Source organism: Stegodyphus dumicola, chromosome 3 (assembly GCF_044657685.1).
Source record: "Stegodyphus dumicola isolate Sdum_Otavi_A_Nest chromosome 3, ASM4465768v1".
In the NCBI taxonomy this organism is placed as follows: Eukaryota; Metazoa; Arthropoda; class Arachnida; order Araneae; family Eresidae; genus Stegodyphus; species Stegodyphus dumicola.
The window spans coordinates 241,145,502-241,169,750 of record NC_140770.1 but is presented as its reverse complement, the minus strand read 5'-3'; the positions used below and the strand labels follow the sequence as shown (position 1 = coordinate 241,169,750).

The 24,249-nt window shown below is 30.4% G+C and overlaps 1 protein-coding gene across 3 annotated transcripts in view; it reads right to left on the bottom strand.

The window, feature by feature from the left end:
- The window catches only part of LOC118201401 (uncharacterized), a 138,451-nt gene that overhangs the window by 99,299 nt on the left and 14,903 nt on the right, over window positions 1-24,249 (bottom strand). For 2 of the 3 annotated variants that reach the window (XM_085813967.1, XM_085813968.1), the window contains exons 3-4: window positions 20,155-20,247; window positions 12,614-14,384 (exon numbers count right to left, since the gene is read on the bottom strand). In XM_085813967.1, coding sequence (XP_085670093.1) covers window positions 12,614-14,384; window positions 20,155-20,247 — 1,864 coding nt within the window. The remainder of the gene's footprint in view (window positions 1-12,613; window positions 14,385-20,154; window positions 20,248-24,249) is intronic. The other variant, XM_085813969.1, reaches the window with a different exon arrangement.

Sequence of the window (24,249 nt, the reverse complement as noted above, 5' to 3'; positions counted from 1 at the left end):
TAATTATTATGAATCACAATGCTCACATACGGCTAATCCAATCTCACTATTGACATTTTGGTATACGAGGACATTAACTGGATGGATTAGGTCAATATTTAATCCTAAGCCCTGTAGAATATACATCTGGGATGCTCTTTGGGAGAACCACGGCAACTCACCTTTACTCTTTCTCTCCCAGAATCCTGACTGCCATAGGGTCTCATAAAGTGCCTTATTTCCAGTATGATTTCATATTGTGAGAGCAGTATGACTAGTAGAATGAACCATAGCTCCTTTTAGCCTCCTTTCTTGTTTGATCTTCCACCATCAATGAGTCTTATGTACTACCATGTGTGTGTATCAAGACTACTGTGCGATGTGTATACATACAAATATCTTAATACATGTATTATATCCACTAATGCTTACAGAAAATTTCTTTTAAAATATTCTCCTTAGTTCTGATCATAATCAATAAAATGTACAAATTCCCTTTTGTACACCAGTGTATATTTTAAAACATCAGCAGAACTGCAGTTATCAAACTTGTTTGTTCTCATTTCTAGGTCAAATAAAATTAAGCACGTTGGCAACTGTCTGCAATGGAGTAAACTGTGGTAAAATTTCTGGAGAAGTACAGCATTGTTACACAATGCCCAGCCACAATAGGCCAGCTTCTTCACAATGTGGGCTTAGGGTTACCAGAAAATGGCAAGGAAAGATAGAGTTGACATATTTGGTACAAAATCACCCATTTGGCGACATGCCACAGAGGGATGGAGGACATTCTGGAACGAATTCTTACCGGGTTGGCCAAGAATGTTCTCAAAGGCAGGCCAAAAGTTATATAAACCCTGCCTGTAAGTAGAGTAGCAGGCTAGTTTTGAGTTGGTTGTTGAGCTTATCACGAGTTAGTGCATTGCGAGAGTGTCTTGTCAGTGTATCATGAGTGTGTATCGTTGAGGCTATCGAGTGTACTGTCGAATGTATCACGAACTGCAACATGGAGAGTCTCAAGAGTACCTTGAGTTCTGAGAACAACCAAACTGAATCGGGGTACTGTACTCTAGAGCAGTGATTCTCAACTGGTGGTACACAAAGAAACAAAGTATGTTTAACTATAAATTAAAAAATTAAATACCCTAACACCCTGTTTAAGTTTTTTCTCTAACACTCGTAAATGCATGCAATCTGAGCTTTGTTCAAGGCCAATAACAGCTCATAGATTTTAGGAATATTCTTTTAGCCATAGACATAAAAAAATTGGTCATAAATGATGTTTTTAAAAGGAGTATTAGAAATGGATGTCATATTTAATAGGAAATAAAAAAAAAGTTCCCATAAAAAGATAATTTTATCTCGTTAATTCTTTTAGAGTTGATTGATTTATTAGCAAGGCTATACTTTATGTCTTCACTATTTCAGTGCTCTTATTGCTCTATTTTCATTGCTGTTTCTAACAGTATTGCCTTTTTGTTGCCTTGTGTTCCTTATGTTTCTATGCGATTTGAGAATATTGTCATTTGTTTTTAAGAACTCGTAATATATTGTACATTTGAATATTTGTGAAAAAATAATAAAACAAACCTAGGTTTTCAAAATGGAAAAAATGGTTTGGATAATGACTTAACAGATAAGTAATGATTCATAGAGGACAATCTACTAGCACCAAGAATATTGAAACGAAAAGAAAAATATTGTTTGTAGAAAATATAATGAAAGTTATTTATCATTTGGATTTACTTGGAATAGAGAAGAAATGGACTCTGAACCTCAATGTGCTGTTTCCATTTTTAATTCCGATTATAAGCGCAACAATTTAAAGGATAAATCTGAAGAATATTTTATTCTATCAAGCTGAAGAATTGATAAGAGGAAATTATCAGTTCAAAAATAGTAAACAAGTAATGCAAAATTTTGCTACTTCAAGTGAAAAAGCTTTGGAAAGGCCTATTTATTAAAAAACTTAATAATATTCCATTATCAAATGATGCAGTAAGTCGATAAATTCATGAAATTGCAAATTCCATAAAAGAGACGTTTATTAAAAAAAAAAAATAAAACACAGTGAGTATTTCACATTGGAACTGGATGAAAGTACTGAGATAATTAACTAAATGTTGAATCATTAGTTTACATACATTTTTAATGCTCAGTTGTTAGTTTACATACATTTCAAAGAAGATAAATGAATTGCCAAAGAGCATTTATTTTGTGAATATCTTCATGATAGAGCAACTTCAAATGAAGTTTTCAAAATAACTGATGGTACTATTCGGTTTTGAGGGCCGTAAAATATAGCCAAACTATTGTTGATGCTAGTGCTGCAAAAAATAATTGCGGCAACACTAATGCAAGAAAGGAAGTATAAGTATAATAGTAAATAACTATTTAAGATTGATGTTTTAATTTAGATGAAAGGTTAATTTCATATAATACCTTTTTATTATTATAATTTATATAAAAAAGGCTAAACATGGCTGAATGGAAGCATAAGAGTGAATAACTATTTCAGATCATTATTATAATTTATATAAAAATTGCTATACATAATGAATGGATGCCTGCATCGCTATTTCACTACCGAGTTATTGCTATAGCATAATTTCATCTCGTTGGTTGTTCAAACATAATTTTCTATAATGAAAGATGGCTTTTCTTTGAAAAAAATTCTCAGTAAAGTGCAGAATCACCCACTTATTTGTTTGCTGCTTTTTACAAGGGTAAAAACAATTGGATTTTCGTCAATTTTCTTTTACTTTTTAAGTGACAATAGGTTGATGTATACATAGATAAAGTCAAGGGTTTGCACAGTGCCATTCTTGTGCAATTCTGGGATTATTTTTTTTACACATATATATTTTTTTTTGGAGTGAAAATAGGTTGATGAGTACATGGATACCGAATACTGTGCAATTCTTAATAATATATCAAGCAGTGGGTGAATCTTCACTTTACCCAAAATTCGATTGCAGACTTTTCGTCATTGTCAATTCCCAAAATGTTAAATCCATAGGATATCAAAAAAGGATTTAAAAATTAAACTAGTATTTCAATGGCATGTTAAGAAATATAGAATTATATAAACTTATGCCATCTGAAATTAGTGCGTACGGTAGATTTGGCGCATTTGCGTATACATTTTTGCTGCAATTTTTTTACGGTTCTCAAAACGGAATAGTACCTAAATTCTTTAAATTGACAATTTTATATCTGAGAATGATATTGCTTGAAATAAGTGCACTGCCGTGCACAGTGACAGAGCTCAAGCTTTGACAGGAAAACATTCTAGAGTTAAAGTTCGACCTGAAACTAAATTTACTCACTGATCCATCCATTGTGAAGCTTTAGTAGCTAAAACACTCCCCAAAAATCTGAAAATAGTTTTGAATCAAGCTGTGAAAATTGTTATAAGAGATGGTCAGCAAATATGAAATGATTTTGTTATATTCCGAAGTAAGATGGTTATCAAGAGGCAAAGTTTTAAATCATCTTTTTGAATTTTGATCAGAAATTCAAATTTTCCTCTGTGATTCAAAATATAAATTGCAAAATTGTTTATTTAGTAAACTATGGTTGGTGCATTTAGCCTATTTAGCTTATATTTTTAGAAAATTAAATGAATTAAATTTAGGATTACAAGGACAAAGTGTTAATTTGTTTACAATTAGAGAAAAAATAAATGCAATGAGAAAAAAACTCTAGCTAATAATCAAAGAATTGGATATTAACATGTTAAGCTTTTTACGTGTTTTAGTTCCAACCGAAGTTAAGTTTTCTAACCAAAACAAATTTGAAAATAAAAGAAGAATTAGCATGAGATATTAAAAATCATTGCTTTTCTTTGATAAATAATTTCACTATGTATTTTCCTTAGGATTATAAAAAAGAAATTCGGATTAGAAATCTATTTTGTTCAAATGTACCTGAAATTGTATCGCGAGCAGAAAAAGAACAATTGATAGAAATTTCCTGTGGTCGAATTCTCACTAAAGATTTAAAAAATAACACACTCGTTAGCTTTTGGTTGAGCCAAAAAAAAGAATTTAAAGACATTTTAAATAAAGCTATTAAATTTTTATTGCCTTTTTGCACAACCTATTTGTGTGAACAAGGATTTTCTTTCATGTTGTATTTGAAAAATAAATACAGAACAAAATTAAAAATGGATCCTAATTTATGGTTAAAACCAAGTGAAATAAAATCAGACATAAAGAAATTAATCTCTCTTAAACGGGTCCAAATTCCACACTAAACATTAGAATTGAAGAATAATAACTCTAATTTTGATACTTAAAATGGTAACCAATTCTTAATCTAATTTTTTATATGTGCATATTTAATACAAATAGCCAATAAATGGTGCAAATGGCAACATATATGTATATATATATATATATATATATGTAATGAAACTGTGGTTGGATGACATGACATGAATGATTTGATCTTGAATGCGGTACAAACTTGCATTAACCTTTTGAAGACGGGATGGCCATTATAGAGGCCATAGAGTCCTCCCTTTGAAAAGACGGGGTTGTCCACTTTAGTGGCCATATCTTTTTCCCCCATTTTCAAGGGTGAAATGTCAAATATGACGTCTCTAGGGTTTTAACCTCTTATCTCTTTCAAAGGTCTTCCTTTTGCGACATAGATGCACCCCTCTGAGAATCCATTAAACTACACACAAGAATCTTTGTTGCAAATAGGAGGTGATTTCTTAAAGGGGGAAAGCATTCAGTTCAAGATTCCCCGTCCTTTGGTAGCTTTTACTGCTACCAAAGCCCCGGCCTCAAAAGGTTAAAATTTCTGAATAAACAGGACTTTTCCCATGATTCACTGTGAACATAGCTTAAGAAACTCGTAGATTTTTTCATAATTAGAACTGGCCAAAGAATGTAATGACAGAACAATTTCAGAAGCATTGAAATACGAATGCTGAGACGTAGATGGGTAGAAATACTAATTGCATAGATACTTGATGCTTAGATTGTCCCTCCATTTTTGAAGAAGAAACAGTCGAGCCAGATTAAATTCCTTTTATTTATTTAATATACCTTTTATTTATTTAAAAGAACACTTACAATTTTGATATTATTGCCATAGAAACGAAAGCAGCTGCACACACGATTGCAGAAAGGCGTCTGGCCAAGTGGAAAGCACAAGCAAAAATGACATATCAGTTCATAGAAAAAAGGGAGGGAGCCAAAAGTTTCAGTTTTTAGTTTTGGTTTACAATTCGGTGATTGGTCAAGAGGCATTTGCATTAAGGGTTACGTAAGATCGCACGATTAATTTGAATGACGCAGTTTAGACTTAAGTGCTATTATTAGGACAGATAGATGAAGTTCCAAATGAAATAGAAAACAAAAGAGGTTATAGTGAATTAAATTTAGAAGTTTGTTTTCATATTTTTTATCTTACACACACATATATATATGTGATAAAAACAAATTTAGAAGTAATGACGAGCAGAAATTTCATGACGTAAAAGTGTTGATCCACAATGAATAGGAAACTGGAGGCAAAGACAGATAAATCTTCCTTTTTTATTTCAACAAATATGTTATATTTGGCACATTAATTGTGCCTAAACGGAAAAAATTTACATTTCAGATAAATCTGCAGTAAGAAAAAAGGAGCAGACAGACTGTAGTCAAGCTAGGCGAAAGCACAGAAAGAAAGTGCGTTATGTTCAAGGTGAAATCTTAATTCAGACTGAGTTAGTTTTGGTTCTCAGTGCATTTTGACTGGCTAGTTAATAGTGTTGTAAAATTACTATTGGTTGCTTGAGTTTTAATTCCATTTACATCATCAGAATTATGTAAGAGTCATATGACATGGATCAATCTAAAAATGACGCAGTGCAAATAGTGGTTACTATTTTTAGAAATAGAGAAGGGAAATTAATTTACGCTGCTAATTTATTCTTTTACATATTATTTATTTTTCTTACACATATATATTTATTTTAATACTTCTATTGAGAAAGTGAAAAATAGTCACTGCAAAATGCAGTGGTAGTACTACAGTATTTCAATTTTTGTTTAGATGGTGAGCATTAGTCAAAAGGTTGAGAACCGCTGCTCTAGTGCTTTGCCATGAAGTTGTCTTCACCGTTATAGTCTGAAGGCTGTGTCACTGATTGCTTCTGTCGTAGTTTTCCGATGATTGTAAACGAGTTTTTGGAGCTGTCCTGAGTAATACAGGCTAATAAATTGTGCTTTGATACTTTATCAAGTGTTGTCAACAATCACTCCTCCGCAAACCCATAGCATGGAAGAACTGGTGTCAGGAGTGAGTTTTGCAAGTGAATGCCTGCAGGAGAAAGCCATGGCAAAGGAAATGAATTTCACGGACTTCTTAGGAGCTGTAAAAGCCGAATTGGAAGAGACAAAAGCCAGATATAATGAGATTAAAGCTGGATATGAAGAGATGAAGGTTGGACAAGAAAAGTTTGTGAGAGAAATAAAACACAGCCAAAAAAAAAAAAAAAAAACTGTGAGACTAGCTCCTACAGATGAAAGTGGAGCTAAGTCGATGTACAGCTTGAGCAGCGTGTTCTGGTATTGCAAGAAAATACAATCACTTCTCAAAATACAATTAGTAGAGACACAAACTTGATCCTAAACCAGGATAATTCTGTTTGTAAAGAATTGGATTCTATTTATAACTGGCTCTCTGGAAATAGGGGAAATAAGCGTATACCAAAAATTGCTAAAAGTACCAAGGTGAACTGTACACATGATGCGAATAAACTAGAGAGTGGTGAACAAACCTTTCCAGATCTTCCTGTGGATGAAAAGTCTGAAAGGATTGAATCTTCAGACTGTGATATGCAAAACAGAAACACATCTGAGAACTGCAGAGAAAAAGTATTTAACACAGGTATAACTTGATTAAAAGCTTGAGATTGAAATTCATTCTGAACTTTAATTGGTATAATTTAAAATTGTTATGTGATTAATTTATGTATATAACTTGTACATAGTGTAAACATTTGTTTCTTTAGCTATGTTGCTTATTACGTTTTGTTTGTATCAAATTTGGCTTCGGACCAAGAACTGTACTGCTCGGGATGTGCAGTCCTTGGGAGGGGCAGTGTTACAAAATGCCCAGCCGTAGTATGATAGCTTCCCCACAAAAGGGGTTAAGGGTTGCCATATTTGGCACAAAATTGCTCACTCGGCGGCATGCCATAAACAGATGGAGAACATTGTGGAAGGAATTCTTACCAGTTTGGCCCAGAACATTCAGGCAGGCCAAAAGCTAAATAAACTCTGCCTGTAAGTGGAGTAATAGTCTAGTGTTGAGTTGGTTGTTAAGTGTATTGCGAATATACTGTCGAATACATCATGAGTTGCAGAGTCTAGAGAGTACGTTGGATTACGAGAACAACCGAACCAAGTCGGGAGCTGTACTTTGCCATAAAGCTGTCTTCAACATTACAGCCTGATGGCTGTGTCGCTGATTGTTTCAGAGTGTTTGTTGTAGATTTTCGAAAACTGTAAACATGTTTTGGGAGCTGAGTAATACTGGCTAATAAATTGTGTTTTGATACTTAGTCAAAGATACTTAGTTTTGATACTTAGTTATACTTAGTGTGTTGTCATCAATCACTCCAAATCTGTGAACCCCTGGAACGCAACAGTTTTTTGTCACAATATTGCTAAAGAAAAGAACTGCTTTGAAGCAATTCTTAAAACAACTGCCAAGAAATTTTCACAAGAACAGAAACAAAAATTGTTTGTAAGTAGATTTTTTGATTGATTTTCAGAATAAATACTTAATTAAAATGTAAACCTACCCAAGAAAGGGGACAGTTCTATATCTCCCATTCTACTGGACCAGTTGTCAAAATTTAACTTGTGTTTTCCATGTTTCAAAAGCATGACTTAGAATTTATATTAGATTTATATATGGCTTTGTTCTTAACATAGGTATTTTGACACAAAATTGGACTTTTTCTGGAACGACATTACGATTTTTCTATATTTCGATTCTATGACACAAATTATACCAAAGTGCCAAGTTTTGTAAAAATCACATGGGTAGTTCTCAAATTAGCTCCTCCATGTTAATTGAATTTGGTATATATTTATTAATCTCTCCTTTTTTTTTCTTTAAACTTATTTGATTCTGCCTTTCACATTTCAAAATTTAAGTTCATTCCAAATAAAATTTACCTATTCTTTATGATTTATTTTTAAAATTTGCATTTAAAAACAATTTTTATAAATTTTTCAAAAACATTTTGTATTATAATCTATAAAATTTTTACCATCATCTTAAAGCATCAGATGTAGTACTAAGCATACCTGCAAAAAAATTAAGAGTTTTTTATGCAAAATTTCCTAAGATAAACATGAATTTACATACTGGCGTATTTTAAAATTTGTTAAAAGCGACAATAACGCCAAATGTGGTTTACACACTTTGTTAAAATTATCTGAAAGTATGAATGATGACATTTTTTCCGCTTCTGCACAATGAAAAAAAGGAAAGGTAAATATGTTGCTATAAATTAAGAAGTTTGTCAAGTGAATTATTCTTGGCATATACTGAAAAAAAATGCACCAAGATAAAATTTTAAATTTCTCACCAGAAATTACAAAATTTAATATCTAGGCATAGAATCAGAGAATCAAAATATGGAAAACAATTGGTATGTTATTTCAGAAAACGTCCAATTTTGTGTCAAAATACCCATAATTTGAGTTGTACAATCAAAATATGGAAAACAATTGGTGTGTTATTTCAGAAAAAGTCCAATTTTGTGCCAAAATACCTATGTTAGAACAATAATATACATCTAATATATATCCTATGTAGTGCTTTTGAAAAATGGAAAACACAAGTTAAATTTCAACAATCAGTCCAGTAGAACAGAACATATAGAAATGTCCCATTTTATTTTTTTGCAAGGTGTACATAATAATAAGTATGCATGTAATAAATAATTTTACAAAATTATAATTTATCCTCAGTTTTTTGTATAAAAAATCAAATTTAGTCAAGGTGCTTGAGCTAACGTATAAATTAAAAAACAATATGTTGATATAAAACAAAATTGTAAACAAATATTAACCACTTAAATATGATTTGATATTTAAGTTTCATAAAATGTTCTACAAATTTCATAAAATGTTCTACAAATGTATATAGTATATTAAGACATTTCAAATCAAATAAAATTTAATAAGAAAAGTTATGTTGAAAATCACTAGTGGTAGAAGATTGAAATTTGTGCAATATCAGTTATTGCTAATAACTTATTAAAGGCTAAAAATTAAAGCACAAAGAGATTTGGTAAGACTGGAAGAAAGATGTGACAAAAAACTGGGAGAGATGGCAACTATACCATACCTTTGCAAAAGCACCATTCTTATTTTTAAATTATAAAAGTATTGAAAGAAATTAGCACATTGCCAATTTCTTTCAATACTGTATTGAAACAATTACAATACAGTATTATTATTGAAACAATTACAATATAATTACAAATACAGTATTGAAAGAAACAGGCACATTGCCAATTTCTTTCAATACTTTCAAATATGGAACACATTACTAACCTGTATAGAGTTCTGAAAAATCTTTCACTTTTTGAAACTCACATACAGTACAAAGTCTGTAATCCGGAATGATCTATAATGCAGACCTCAAAGCTACAAACTTTATGCGCATGCGTAAACGAATAATGCGTTTACACATGTGCGTTTAATGTATAATGGACGGTATAAGCTAGGCTAAAATTATCTAAGGCATTTCAGTTAATGTTGCAGATTGCGCTGTTCCTTAAATCTTCTCATTGGATGCAGCTTATTATTTTTTGCAGACTGTTAGAACAATTTTATAAAAATTAAGCTTCAACTTTTGATTATGTCAAAAAGAGTTTCCAATTCTGGAGCTGCCAAAGGATCTACAAAGTGAAAGAATGTTTCGATGTCCATTAAACAAAAAATGAAATTGCTTCAAAAAATGGATAAAGGCCTATCCGTCTCAAAATTATGCGAGAAGTATGGCATTGGAAAGTCCACTATACATGACATAAGAAAAAGGAACTTTTTAAATTTTTCTTAAACAACTTACATTGAAAGAAATGTTTATTAAAGTAAACAAATAAATATTAAGCTTTTTTTTGTAAATTTTGATACCTTTTAGATCATAATTGTTCTTTATTTCATAAATTACGATTTCATATTTTTAATCTTTTAATTTCTGCATGCCATCTTACCAGATTTAAATTGATGATCTATAATCTGGAAAAACCCCTAATTCGGAATCGCCGAAGTCCTGACGAGTCCGGATTATGGACTTTGTACTATATAGGTAAACACATATGCAACTTTTGAAAAATTCACTCTTTACATACACTTACATATAGGTAATTCACTCACTTACATATAGGTACTTACATATAGGTACATTCACTCACTTACATATAGGTAAATTCATACATTCAACTTGAATGTATGAATGTCAAAAAATTCTTCTGTGTGGGCTGACACTTGTTCATATACGCGTTTATCAAGAATCATTTAATATATGCTAGTAATTCATATGTATTAAACACTAATGAAACTTGCATGCCTATTTTAACAGGAAAAAAGAACACAGCTCATAACAAGAATGTGTTTTTAAATTGCATGCTTTCATATTATACACATATTTCACAGCTCAAGGTTAAGGAAATATATTTTATGATATGGCATTTTAATTTACATTTACTTAAATGACAAACAATTACTAATAACATAAAATTAACACAGTTTTATTATCATAACATAATATGCTAAAAATGTATACTATGCATACTTGACTATGAATAAGAAGTTACAAAAAAAAAAAAAAATCTGAAAGGTTTCACATTTTAAATTATGTCCAAAGGGGCATTTTTTTAATGTTTTGTGTGTTGCCTTTGTTTATAAAATATCATGTTCTTTGCACTTAAACCATAAAATTCAGTTCAATAGCAATGTAGCAAAATAATTTTAAAATGAGCATATTCTTAGAAACTTTGTTACACACTCTCGCACACTGGAGATAATTTTTTTTTTTTTTTTTTTTTTTCCGTAGTGTCACCATTGCTCCATTTGAAGTAATCAAATACAAAATATGAAAACGATAATAAAGTAAATTCCAAATTTCAAATTTGGTCTTCCACATGCCCATATTCGTAGGAGGATTACATCATTCAAAATTTGATGGCTCTATGTACGCTGTTTTATCACAATGTGAGAAATATACAAACATATGTGCAAATTTTTCATGATTTAATTTCTTCAAATATAATGCAGGACTCTAACATTTGGTGGCAACAGTTTGAAAAGTGATTCGCCGTTTATTGTGATTCAACGCAAAATCGCAAAACGAAAACAATAGTCCTTCAGGGACAAAGCCCCTTTGGACTAATAATTTGAAGAAAGCATGGATTTAAAAAGATTACAAATTCTTAGAATTATTTTACAAAATGCAGCAATCAGATGCAAGAAAACATAATAATATGCAAGTAAATGTTAGAAACTGAAAAATGAAATCTGAAGACATGCAAAACTAAAAAAGCTATAGCACAATTAATGATACTTTTTAATTATCCACACTCCAACCAAAAATTTGCGAAATCACTGGTGAGTGATTTTTCGCCAAACTAATGCGTGAAAGGCAATAGCTATTTTCAAAATGCTGCCATGTTAACAATTCTACATAAGAGCAATTAAATTAAAAAAAGAAAGAAACATTAGTAATAAAACACTTAGCTTTTTCAAAAAAAAATCTTTTTGTGCAGTTTTTCTCTTTATGTACACAGCAATTTGTTTTCACTTAAAGAAAACAGAAAAAAAAAAAAAAAAAAAATCACAAACCTGGCATCATTGTGATTTAGCATTGCGACCTGGTGAAAACAGATATGCTACTTGCATACCTAGGTTGCCACACAGTTTTTGTGACATTCATAGTTGCCGCGTAACTATTTTGGCAATTTAGTGTTTTGACTCAAGAATATTTTTTTGATGACTTTTCAGCAAGAATGTGGATAATCAGGAAGTACACAATTTACAAATAAAACAATCTCAAAAATGTTTATTGATCATGCATTAAAATGTTTTAAACTGGTATAATATCTTTTGTCCCAAATGAATATATGCACTAATAATTAGGCAATAATAATCAGGCACAAAAAGCAGATCCCAACATGGTTTACAACTTGAACTGGAAAACTTTGACCTTGTCTATGCATGTAATTAATTATAAATGGCTTATAAATGCTAAACCATGTATTAGGAAAATGAATCCATTCATGTCTCTTAGTTATGAAATTATCATCTAAAATCTGTTGTATGGAACTTTGAAATTAAAGGGAAATAATAGCATTAAAATTTAATTTTCAAAATGGCAAGTTAGGTTATGGGAAAATACATAAAAGGCCAACTCAAGACTAATTTCCACAAAAGGATACTACCATGGGCATTTATGTTAAATATCAAGAAATTACGCTCATATTTCATGTTCTAAAAAGAATTAAAACTACTCTAGTTACACAGACACTAATAGCCTTAACTAATTATCTAAAAACAATCACAGCTCTCAAAATATTAAAAATATAGCAGAAACACATATAAATTACACATACCTCTGTAACCTGAGAACTATTATCTGTTTCCACAGCCTTTGAATTACTAGATTGATTTATGGCATCATTTATACAAGCTTCAAGGCACTCTGCTGAAGAACACCTATGCTTTTTACTAGCCCCATTTGTTGATGTTTTCTTCCTTTTATTTCCTTTAGAACCATCATAGGTATTTTCAGTAACAACTACATCTGCATCCCTAACACCAGTAGAACATTCTTCAAAGACACGTGTTTTTTCCAATTTAGAAAACTTTGGTGAGGTAGAAATTCTAATACTTTTCTTCTTTTTAGAAATGGATTCACTCACTTGTGGGCTTTTTTCTAACAAAAAGTCAGCTGTACTTATATTATTAGAGTCTGACTGTTTTGAATTTTGACTACTGCATTCTGGTTGCCTTTCATATGCATTAGAGACATTGTTTCTTTCCAATAGATGTCCATTCTCAGCAGGAACGTTTGGAGATATGCTTTCTTCCTCATTACAGGGCACATCCACAGAACTTCCTATGATTTCATGCATCATTTCAGTTGATTCTTTATCTTTTTCATTTCCTATAACACTAGACTGCAATTTTAGTCTTGAGAGATTCAGCTTTTTCTTTGTCTTTGAAAGTTCAGTTATTAAATGACTCACGACAGCTTTATCTTTCTGATTGGAAGGATTTATTAAACGTGCAATTCTGTCAGGCATGTTTTCAGATATTAGGGGCCTCTTCTCATTTGATCTGTCACTCCCAATTTCTTTGCTTGCCCCTGATGTGTTTGGAGATAAATTAATATGCTCTGCGTCAGTATCCAATCTTTTTGCTTTTAAGAAAGATCTCAAAGTTAGGGGTATCTCCTCAATCAGATCAAAATTAACAGATGTCTTGCATACAGCTGAGGAAGTACTGGCTATTTCAGAGCTTTTACTCAATTTTTTTTTATTCTTATGCTCATTACTATCAACAGATGTTAACATACCAGAAGAGTTTCTACATGATTTGTCTTCATATTTATTATTCTTTTGTACTCCATATAAAGATGAGTTCTGTGGTGCTTCAATGTTTGCATTAGAATGAAAATCATTCCCTGAAGTGTAAATATCTTCATTATTCATAGTTTTACTAGATGAAGGTTCTGCCACAGGGCTATATGTTTTATGAAAACGAGACCTTTTTTCATATGGTTTATTTAATATATTTTTGGAATGATAATGCTTGACTTCAGTATTTCGCGTATCATAGTCATCTGAATGCCTGCTTCCATACTTCCACTTTGAACAGTTATTAGAGTTTTCAAGCCAATTGTCTCTATAATTGTTTGAAGATTGTCTAAAATTATCATCAATTTGATAATTGGGCCCATAATAAGTATATTGGTTTTCTCTCCCCGATTTGCTCCTTGTATTAAATCTGAATTCTCTATCATAATAAGGCAAATGATTTTGATCAAATGACCCTTCCATTTCACTTCTTGAAAAATATCTGTCTCTCTTTGCATTTAATCTTTCATTTCTAGTGTAAAACTTATTTTTTGAGTAAGCACTGCCAGAGTTCCCAAATACCTCATTTTCAACATTAGTTTTCTGATGTCTTGGTGTTTCCAGCAGTGCGTTTAAATGTTCATTTCTTGTGCTGCAAGTAGCAATCTGATGACTAGTATCGGAATTTTCATTTTGTACACCGCTATGAGAAAATGCACTAGAAGAAAAGTCTGTCTGGATGTTTTGCATTGGTACACTGTTTTTTTCAGTCAATTTTTTTGAGTTCCTGTCTTTCCATTTCTTCCTACAAATAAAAAGTAATTTAAGTAAATAATTAGGGACAGAGAAAAATCAGCTGGGAAAACTCTATTCATTACACATGAGCACTTTGATTGCGGACAAATATAATAATGCTATAATTTAAAATGATTTCAAACTTGCCACTGCAAGATTAATTACGATATAACAATAATACAGTCAAATTTTGTTGTAAGGTTATCCCAAACAAATATGGAAAAGTTAACTTTATGAGCAGGATGATCTTATACACACATGAATTAGGAAAACGTAATTATAAAGTTATGCAAAAATTCAGAGAAGAAAGGTAATTATTTACAATAAATTCAGTTTATAATTTTAAAAATTCAGCATATAACTGAATATAATCACTGTAATTAAAATTCAAACAGGCAGCACTATCTTGCTTGAAAATTTAAGAGAAGATGAATTTGAAGTAATCACTAGTACCTAACTATTTTCATATTTAACTTCAGAAAATGAACAGTGTTTTTTAACTTCTAACTTTAATGTTCTACGATAACTCCAGATGATATCAAGGATAATATTACAATGCCTTTATAAACAAAACTTATGGGTTAACTTTTGCATTATATTAGCCTCATTCTCAACAATGAAAGTATCACTCTGCATTTAGTGTCAATAAACATGTTTATGCCACCAGAATTAGATGTTAAAAAAATCAATATATCACTATCTACAATATATTGTAATTTAGCTGGAATATTCCATCCTTGCTTTTGAGGATATTCAGAAAGAGGAATACAGTAATGCTGACAGCAATAAAAGATCGAAGGTAGATGGAGGTTACAGACTACTAAAAAAACTAGAAAAGCTCATCTAGTCAGTAAGCAAATAAATTAGATTCAATACCATCTTAAGCAAGATTTATAAAGCACCACAAAGTATAGTGCAACGCAAAGGGTTAAGCAAGATTGTAAAAAAATAGTAAAACAAATACAGACACTTTCCTACCATTCCAAGATTTTATTCTAAAACTTTTAAAATTAGTTTCATTCTATGAATATTAGATGCTCGAATTGTTTCAAAGGCATCCTAAAATAATCAATTTTCTACTTCAAAAAGACCGGGATGGGGGCACTTATTTAATTACTGACCAAAACAAATACAGGAAAATTGAACATTTGCAATTCTCTGTGGAACTATATACTAAAATGCTAAATGCAGGAATAATAGCAACCCAAAATGTTTCTCGAGAGGGTATACTGCAAAGAAGATAAAACAAATTTAATAAAACTCTCATGATAAAAAAGTTTTTTTAAACTTTTCTTTGTTATTTTTTACCTTGAATAAGAAACTCCGAAAACTTTATTCAGTTAATTCAAACTTTATTTATCAACTCCGAAAACTTTATTCATTAATTATTTTTCAGATTGATTTTGAAGAAAGTATCTTGAAAACTCAAATCTTTTTTTTTTTGGTGGGGGGCAAAATCAATTTAGTTTAATGCATTCAGCTAACTTAAGAATATTTCCTTACTAGTCCTTTTTACTTTCATAGGTACAAAATATAAATGAGTACAAAAATTGAAAAAAATTCTACTTTTAGACAGTTTGAAAAATTACAATGATAAATCATGAAAAAAGCAGAAAGTTAAGCAATCAGTAACAAGGTAAAAAGATGAATCAATATTCAGGAAGAAGAGTTTCTTATTTCATCACTTTCTTTAAAAATTTATGAAATTTCTTTGGAAGGTGAAAGAGAAGATGGTGTTAACTTTTTAAATTAAAGCATGGTTCAAGACCATAATTAAGACAGAATTAATGAAATGCAGGAAATATAACATACAGACAACATACAAACAGAATTTCATCATATCAGGGATGGCTTTCTGCTAGTACAAATTAGTTTTTGCCCTGCTTGAGGTAAAAACTGGTTATAACCAACAGAAAATGTCAACAACTAATAGAAACTAATAAAATGTACATAAGTAACATTTTCATAAATTAATGTTACATAAGTAACATTAATTTATGAAATGTTTACTACATTAAAACTGTATTTTTATAAATTGATATTAATAATAAAAATAATTACTACTTTAAGTATATAGTTATGACAATAATTATAACAATGAAAAAAAGAGGATATGCATTTTTTTAAAAATATTATTGGCACTTTTACCAAAATATGTGCTTAAATCTAGTCTTTAAGTATAAAACATAGAAAATAACCCTTTGATAGCTCCTGTATGATTTGTAAAGCAGAAAGAAACAGGAATAATGCATTTATAAATCTATTACAAATAAAAATGAATTACCCTCTCTGTTTTATATATGTCTCCCGAGTGCAGGAATAAAAAATGCTGATACATATACAGGAATATCCTACTAACTAAATACTAGTATCCAGACATAAGGATGTTATAAAGGGTGTCTGAAACATTTGATATGTGTTTGTTTACTTCAATTTTTTACGTTTAAGAGAAGGCTGGATTAACACTTAGCTCCAAGAATGCAACAACTATCAAACTGACCAGATATCAAATACCTAATATTAAATGGCTTGAGGTGAAAATTAATTTTGTTCAATTCTATACAAAACAATGTTAAAATTAATGAAGAATACTTTTATAACATACTTAATATCTGTAAAAAGCAATAGAAGTAAAGAGTAGGCTTAGAAAATAAAGTTATGGTTAGGTTGGGTTATTTAATACAGGAAACCTGCCTAAAGGAAGGGATGCTTTCACAGACATTATTTATTATTCTGTCATCTATGAAACTGTCACCAAACACAGTGATTTGATATTAATTACAAATAAGCATAATGTCACAACACACTCACAACATCTGCCCTTTTGTTTACTGCAATCTTGACTGATTCTCAATATCACACCTTTTACTTTTAAAAACAGTGATATAAATTAATTGGTATTGTTGTAGTTTGGAAAAAAAATGAGACTGAGGGCTATAGAATCACACGTGTGACTATACTATGGTTCATTGTAAATTGTAGCTGGTTAAGAGAATTAACATCTTTTGAATGGAAAAAAAGAACGGTTGGATACGGCTGACAGAACAATATTAGACTAGAACAAACGTATGTGAGAAATCTATACTCAGAGTATTCTATTAACTCAGAGCATTCTCTTATATCTTCTGGTAAAATCAATGGGCCTAACAAAACAACAGAAATTGACAAAAGCCCTTTTACAAAGAGAAAAATAAAAATGAAGCGATTTGAATACTTGCAGCAGAGGTTATTTGGCGGGTTGTGCAGGGAGACAGATTAATATTTTATTGTAAGAGTTGCAGATAAAAGTGTGGCTCAGAATTCTACAGGAATGACTGGCACAACTTTGCCAGGATCTCCACCAACTTTCATGGTTTGATGGAAGCCATCTTTCATGGTCGATAATACATTAGTACCAAATTTGCTCACGGAAACTGCCTTGTATTCATGGTTCATATGGGAAAAACCAAAAAAACACCACTATAATCAACCTCTTCACTTTGCTTTAAACCTTGATTGAACTACCAATATTCAGCAGTCTTAACCTACAGCCATTGGTAAAACTAATGAGGTTCACGAGAACGTATTAAAATTTTAATTATGTTTAATGAATAATTATATATCATTCAGTTTGTTATGTAAAACCCCATTAATTTTAATTATTTAACAAATCTGAATCCAGTTAAAACCATTGGAAATTTCTGGATTATTAAGCTTTTTTAAAATAAATTTTAATAGTTTCAGAAGTACTTAAAGTAATGCTGAAATTCATAAGCAACACATTCACAGCACACCAAATTCATTGTATATAGCACTTAGATGCTACTGAATGTAATGAATGCATCTGTAATTGGTAATGAAAATTGTTTGCATTTATTTGGATTTTCCAAAGAAACATGTAAAGAAACACAATAGTAAAAATCAATTTCAGAAGCCATTCAATAATAGATGCATTAAATTGATGCTTGAAATCAATTATATTAGTATTGGCAAATTATCTGATATTTAGAACCATGAAAAACATACTGAAAAGAAATACAAATATTTCTCAATGACTTAGCTAAACACTTTTTAGAAGTAAGTGGAATTTGACCCTCTTGTGATATACTATAGATGACTTACAGAATGGTAAATCTACACATCTCTAGATGATCATCTCTGAAAATGATGAGAATTTCTAAGAACATGAAAAAGTATTGCCAGTGAACATCGCTACTCCAAAGTGACCATCATCACAGAAGGCCAAAATCACTTGGTAATTGCTTTTTAAAAAACTGTTTTCCATTAAGGATCAATGATAAAACATTAAGTAGTTTTATTATAATAAATGAAACATAAAATTCGCATTCAAAATTTTACCAAAGAAAATGCATCTTTAATAGAATTATAATCTTCAAAATACTGAAAATGCTGACCATATTAATTAGATCAATACATTTTTGGGGGACTGCTTTACAGAAGTATCCTATACTTCAGATACACAGAATATGCAATCCTAAGACCAATTAATTTCATTTTATAATTAAAATTTAAATACTTATTTGAGACAATCATAAAAACAGAACATTAGTATTCACCTGGTGTAATAAGCATTCTGCTAATTATCATAATACACATAAAAGGCTAATAAATATCTCTCTTCACTGACAACTTTATGGAGAGAGAGAATATGGCTAAAGAAACAATTTTCATAATACATTTCATGGTGGAATGTGAATACAGAAACACATTAAGTACACAGAACTTGGAAAACCAAAGTCATTTTAACTATGGAAATTTACAAGAAACAATGCTTGATATTAAAAAAAAAAAAAAAAAAAAAAATGTTTAAATGAAAGATCTTGAACTACAATATCACAATGACAACAATGGTTGGCATATACTTTAGAGACCTGTCTTGCAGCAAATCACTTGGCTTCTGACCACACATTGTATTGCACAAATTAATACTTTTGTCTTAGTTCCATCACCCCTTAAAATTGTGATCATCTTTCCTGTTGTGTTCTGTACACCGAGAGGATGTTTTCAAAAGGCGGTATACTTCACAAAAAGAAATGCAATTGAATTTCACCAAAAATACATCAATTTTGAAAATTACAAAAGTACATAAATACTCATCAAACCAGAGTGGAATAGCTGGCTTTGATAATTGGACATTCATGGAGTTTTTTTGCCACTTGGTATATATTAGCTTATAATTTAAAATATTTTACTTTCTTTAATGCTGTAAATATCATTTTAATAAATCAAAATTTATGAAAATAGAGACTATTGTACAAATTCAGTTAATAAATGCTGCTTAAATACAGGTCTCCATGAGCATATTAAAAAAAAAAAAAACTGTGCCATTGAGAGGGTTAAAGAAGTCAAAATATTCTGGTATTCTGTAAAATCAGCCGGGGGGAGGCAAAGAATATTATTTTCTTGTTTTTAATATAGGAATATTTTGCCATAATATTTTAATGTAATTCAAATTGAAAAAATATAAGGGATAAAAACTTTTTTTAATATATTTAATTTGCTGATGATCGTAATATCAAGTTGTCAAATATTCAGCAACTAAGCCAGACAACAGATGTCTGTCATGCAATTGGTGCATCTCTACTAGCTCTTTTCAATTCTTTGAGTAAAAGTAGATGAGACCCTATATTCTTTTCAGTTGGTACATTAAAACAGGTAAGAAAAGCAAATGTGAGCAAGAAAAATTTATAAAATGTAATGATTACAGTAAAATTAATAACAAGTACACTCTAATAATGTAATTCAGGAAGCATTTTCTTTGTAGGAAGTAAACTATTTACAATTTCTGCTTGTGTTTACGTCCTTTATAATGTTCTTCAAGATGGCTGAAGGAAGTAGCTGTTATGTAGCAAATATCACATGCAGGGATATTCCTGAAAATATAAAATACAGTTAGAAAATAACTACAAGCAATTATCTTTAATTGAAATGACTTGTAAAGCAAGAAATTTTCATATGTTGAGTAAATCATTTCTAAAAGATAGTTCATTCAAAATAACCCCCCCCAAAAGAAATCTTCCTTTTTATATAAAAGCTACTACTCTTTTATATTTAATAAATCAGACAAACAAATTATAACAGCTGCTTTTGGCTTTTGCATTAGAGAAAATATGGGGGGGGAGAGCCGCATATATAAATTTTAAAACTTTAAATGGAAATCTTGGTACTTGCACAAAAACAACTACCAGAGATAGACCAATATAATTTCTTGTCAATAAATGTTGCTTCCCATTGAACTTTCATTTCTTTTAACCATGCACTCATTTTTTTCCTATTAGTTTAATTCTTACATATTCTAAATTTCTTATTTTCTTATTAGATCTACAAGACCTGCCAAACAATTAAGTGAAAATTACCCATTCAAAATATGAAATATTGCATGAACTTTTAGAATGTTTTAATTCCAAACAATGGAATAATGCATTATAAAAGAAAATGTGTTGAATAAATGCAATACTCAAAAGAGTACAAAGATGATAAGAATGAAAGCAGTGCTAAGCTATTTAAATATGGCAAAACATATGAGGGCAATTTGACTAAGGCAAGGCATGTCTTAAGAAAAACTGGCTTGTATTTATGTTACAAATGTGGAAAACCACAAAAACCAATATTGTAGCCAGACTACTTGCTTGAATTTAAACTTGGATGAACTATAGTATTTGGCAGTCTTTACCAACTACTGGTGAGACCTGAATGAGGATAAGAATATGATTTGAAAGTCGATTTTAGCCAACTGATATTTATGACAGACACAATTTATTTACTATAGATGCAAGGAGTTAAAATCTCAAATTTGAGGAAGAATTGGATTTGGCAGATAAAAGTATTATAAATTAGAAGATTTTTCTCAAGAAGCATCTTAGAATTGAAAAAGAGGACAAATCAAAACCTGCCATATTCAAATTATTGCAAAAGTCATCTTGTTGCTAATAAAGCTCCTGTTAGCAGTTGACATGTAAGTACCGAAATATTACTAGATATAAAGCTATGATTGCTTATGTAAAAATATGTTTAAATGATCAATTACACATATACAGCATTTGCATTCATTTACATTACATTAAATTCTGAATTATAGCTTTTATAAGCTAAATTCATACTCTTTACAATATGAGTTTTTTATGCCTAAGGCAAGGTATGTCTAAGAAAAACTGGCTTGTATTTATGTTACAAATGTGGAAAACCAAAAAAACCCATATTGTAACCAGACTGCTTGCTTGAATTTAAACTTGGATGAACTATAGTATTCGGCAGTCTTTACCAGCCACTGGCGAGACCTGAATGAGGATAAGAATATAATTTGAAAGTCAATTTTAGCCAATTCATATTTATGACAGACACAATTTATTTACTATAGATGCAAGGAGTTAACATCTCAAATTTGAGGAAGAAATGGATTTGGCTGATAAAAGTATTATAAATTAGAAGATTTTTCCCAAGAAGTTTCTTAGAATTGAAAAAGAGGACAAATCAAAACCTGCCATATTCAGATCATTGCAAAAGTCATCTTCATGCTAAGCTCCTGTTAGCAGTTGACATGTAAGTACCGAAATATTACAAGACATAAAGCTATGATTGGTTATGTAAAAATATGTTTAAATGATCAATTACACATATACAGCATTTGCACTCATTTACATTACATTAAATTCTGAATTATAGCTTTTATAAGCTAAATTCACACTCTTTACAATACGAGTTTTTTATGCATTATGAATCTTGTCTAATTATAAATTTGCTTTGGAGTGTATAGTGCTAGTACAATTATAAATATAATGGAAAAAATTCCACGGAACAACGCAAGAGCCATTGTGCAAAGGTACTTTTTACCTTAGAATTACATTTCATCAGAGCCAGGCCTAGGCATTTTTTCAATTGAAGAAAAGCATGTACTCTTACATACCGTCAGTTTAACTAGATCTGTGTATTTTCATATTAAACAAAGGTTAAATATTTAACTATAATCTTATACTTTAATTCTTATACTTTTGAAATGTAACTTATATATTCAAAAAATAATCCATCTAATAATTTATAATTTTTAAATGGAAATATTAAAAGTTTCTTTTCAATAAATAGCAAATGACACTAAAATATTATCAATAATAATACAATTAATATAAAAGGATTGTATTGATATTATTTAATTTATATTCCATAGAAAATATAGAATATATATATATATATATATATATATATATATATATATATATATATATTTTTCTTTTCTAAGATCATGGGAACGTTTTGCATTAATTTGCCCAAAGGGTGTTAGCCCAGAAAGGCTATTAATTTTGTTTTGGCATTTTGTGGCACTTTACTATAAACACTTTTCAAATTGCTGCCATCAAATAGTACAGACCTGCATTATATTTAAAGAAATTCTGAATGAAGGTATGTACGTTTCTCGTACTGTGAAAAAGCAATGATACCTAGAGACATCAAATTTTGAATAATGTAGTCCTCCACTCCAATACAGGCATCTGGAAGCCCAAGTTTGGAATTTGCTTTATTACCTATTTCTTATTTTGTAAAACATAAAAGAATTTCTGATTAGCAAACTCAACGATTTCAAAGTGAGCAATGGCAACACTGTACAGGAGAAAAAAAAAATTATCTCCAACTTGCGAGACTGTGTATTGGAAATTCTAAAGACATGCTCTATTTAAATTATTTTGCGATACAGCTATTGAATTGAATTTTATGGTTTAAGTGCTAAGAATATGATATATAAATAAAGGTAACACACAAAACATCAAAAAACGAACCTTTGGCCGTAATACAAAATCTAAAAACTTTCAGATTTATATATATATATATATATATTAATACAGTACAAAGTCCGAAATCCGGACGTCCATTATCCAGAATAATCTAAAGTCCAGACCTCAAGTCACAAACCTTTTTTTTTTTTAATTAATGCTTTACGCACGCACATTTTATTTTTCCTTATATAATAAAATTGTGGAGATTCTGGCTTTAAAAATTCCGATTCTTAATTTGCCTTAGGTACTAAATAAAATACCTTGTTATGGAAAAACGATCATGTAAGCATAAATTTGTGAGATTAAAAATTTGGCTTCGTAGCTGAGTGTCTACTTGACATAGATCTCAAACCAAAATCATTCACCTATTTTATATTCCCGACTAGTCATTATCTATTATATTTTGCTTTCATCACCACATTCTTATCAATACATGACAGCTTCAGTAAAAACTCATGCTGTGATGTCTAAACTTTTTTTTTATATTAGTAATTGAATAACAAGAGTATGGCAACCTTTTATGCTAACATTACGCTTGGCGACGATTATGGAATTTTAAATGCTCTAAGAAATGTTCACGAGGAAAAATTCCCCAAAAATTTCTTTTCATATGCTAAAAATAGATTTTGTTAACAAAACTCATAGGCTAAAAGATTACATTTAGCGCTATTTTAATTAAGAACAACTGATATGTTATTCACCATAAACTCAGAAGCGGTGGCAGAATATGTCGGAACCAGACAGCAGAATTTAGGGAAGATGAAATTTGATTTAGGGAAAGCACTGGGATCCAAAGTTTAGGCACGGTGAAAATTTAGAACTTATGAAAAACTTTGTAGCAGAATTTAGGACCCGTTGAGACTGCACCACGCGATATCGAGCCCCGGCCCTAGATAAAGCCTTAAGTATATGTGGGATTTTATTTATTCAGGACTTGGATTAGTTTGAAGCATGTACAAGAAATAAACGTAGGTATAGTAAATAACTAAACTAATACAATTCAGGCTTAATTCAGCACGCAGTAGGAGCAAGACAAAATTTAGAGAAACAACTTGGCTTTCGTCACCAATCTTATGATACACAGCCAATAATGTATAACGGATGCTATTA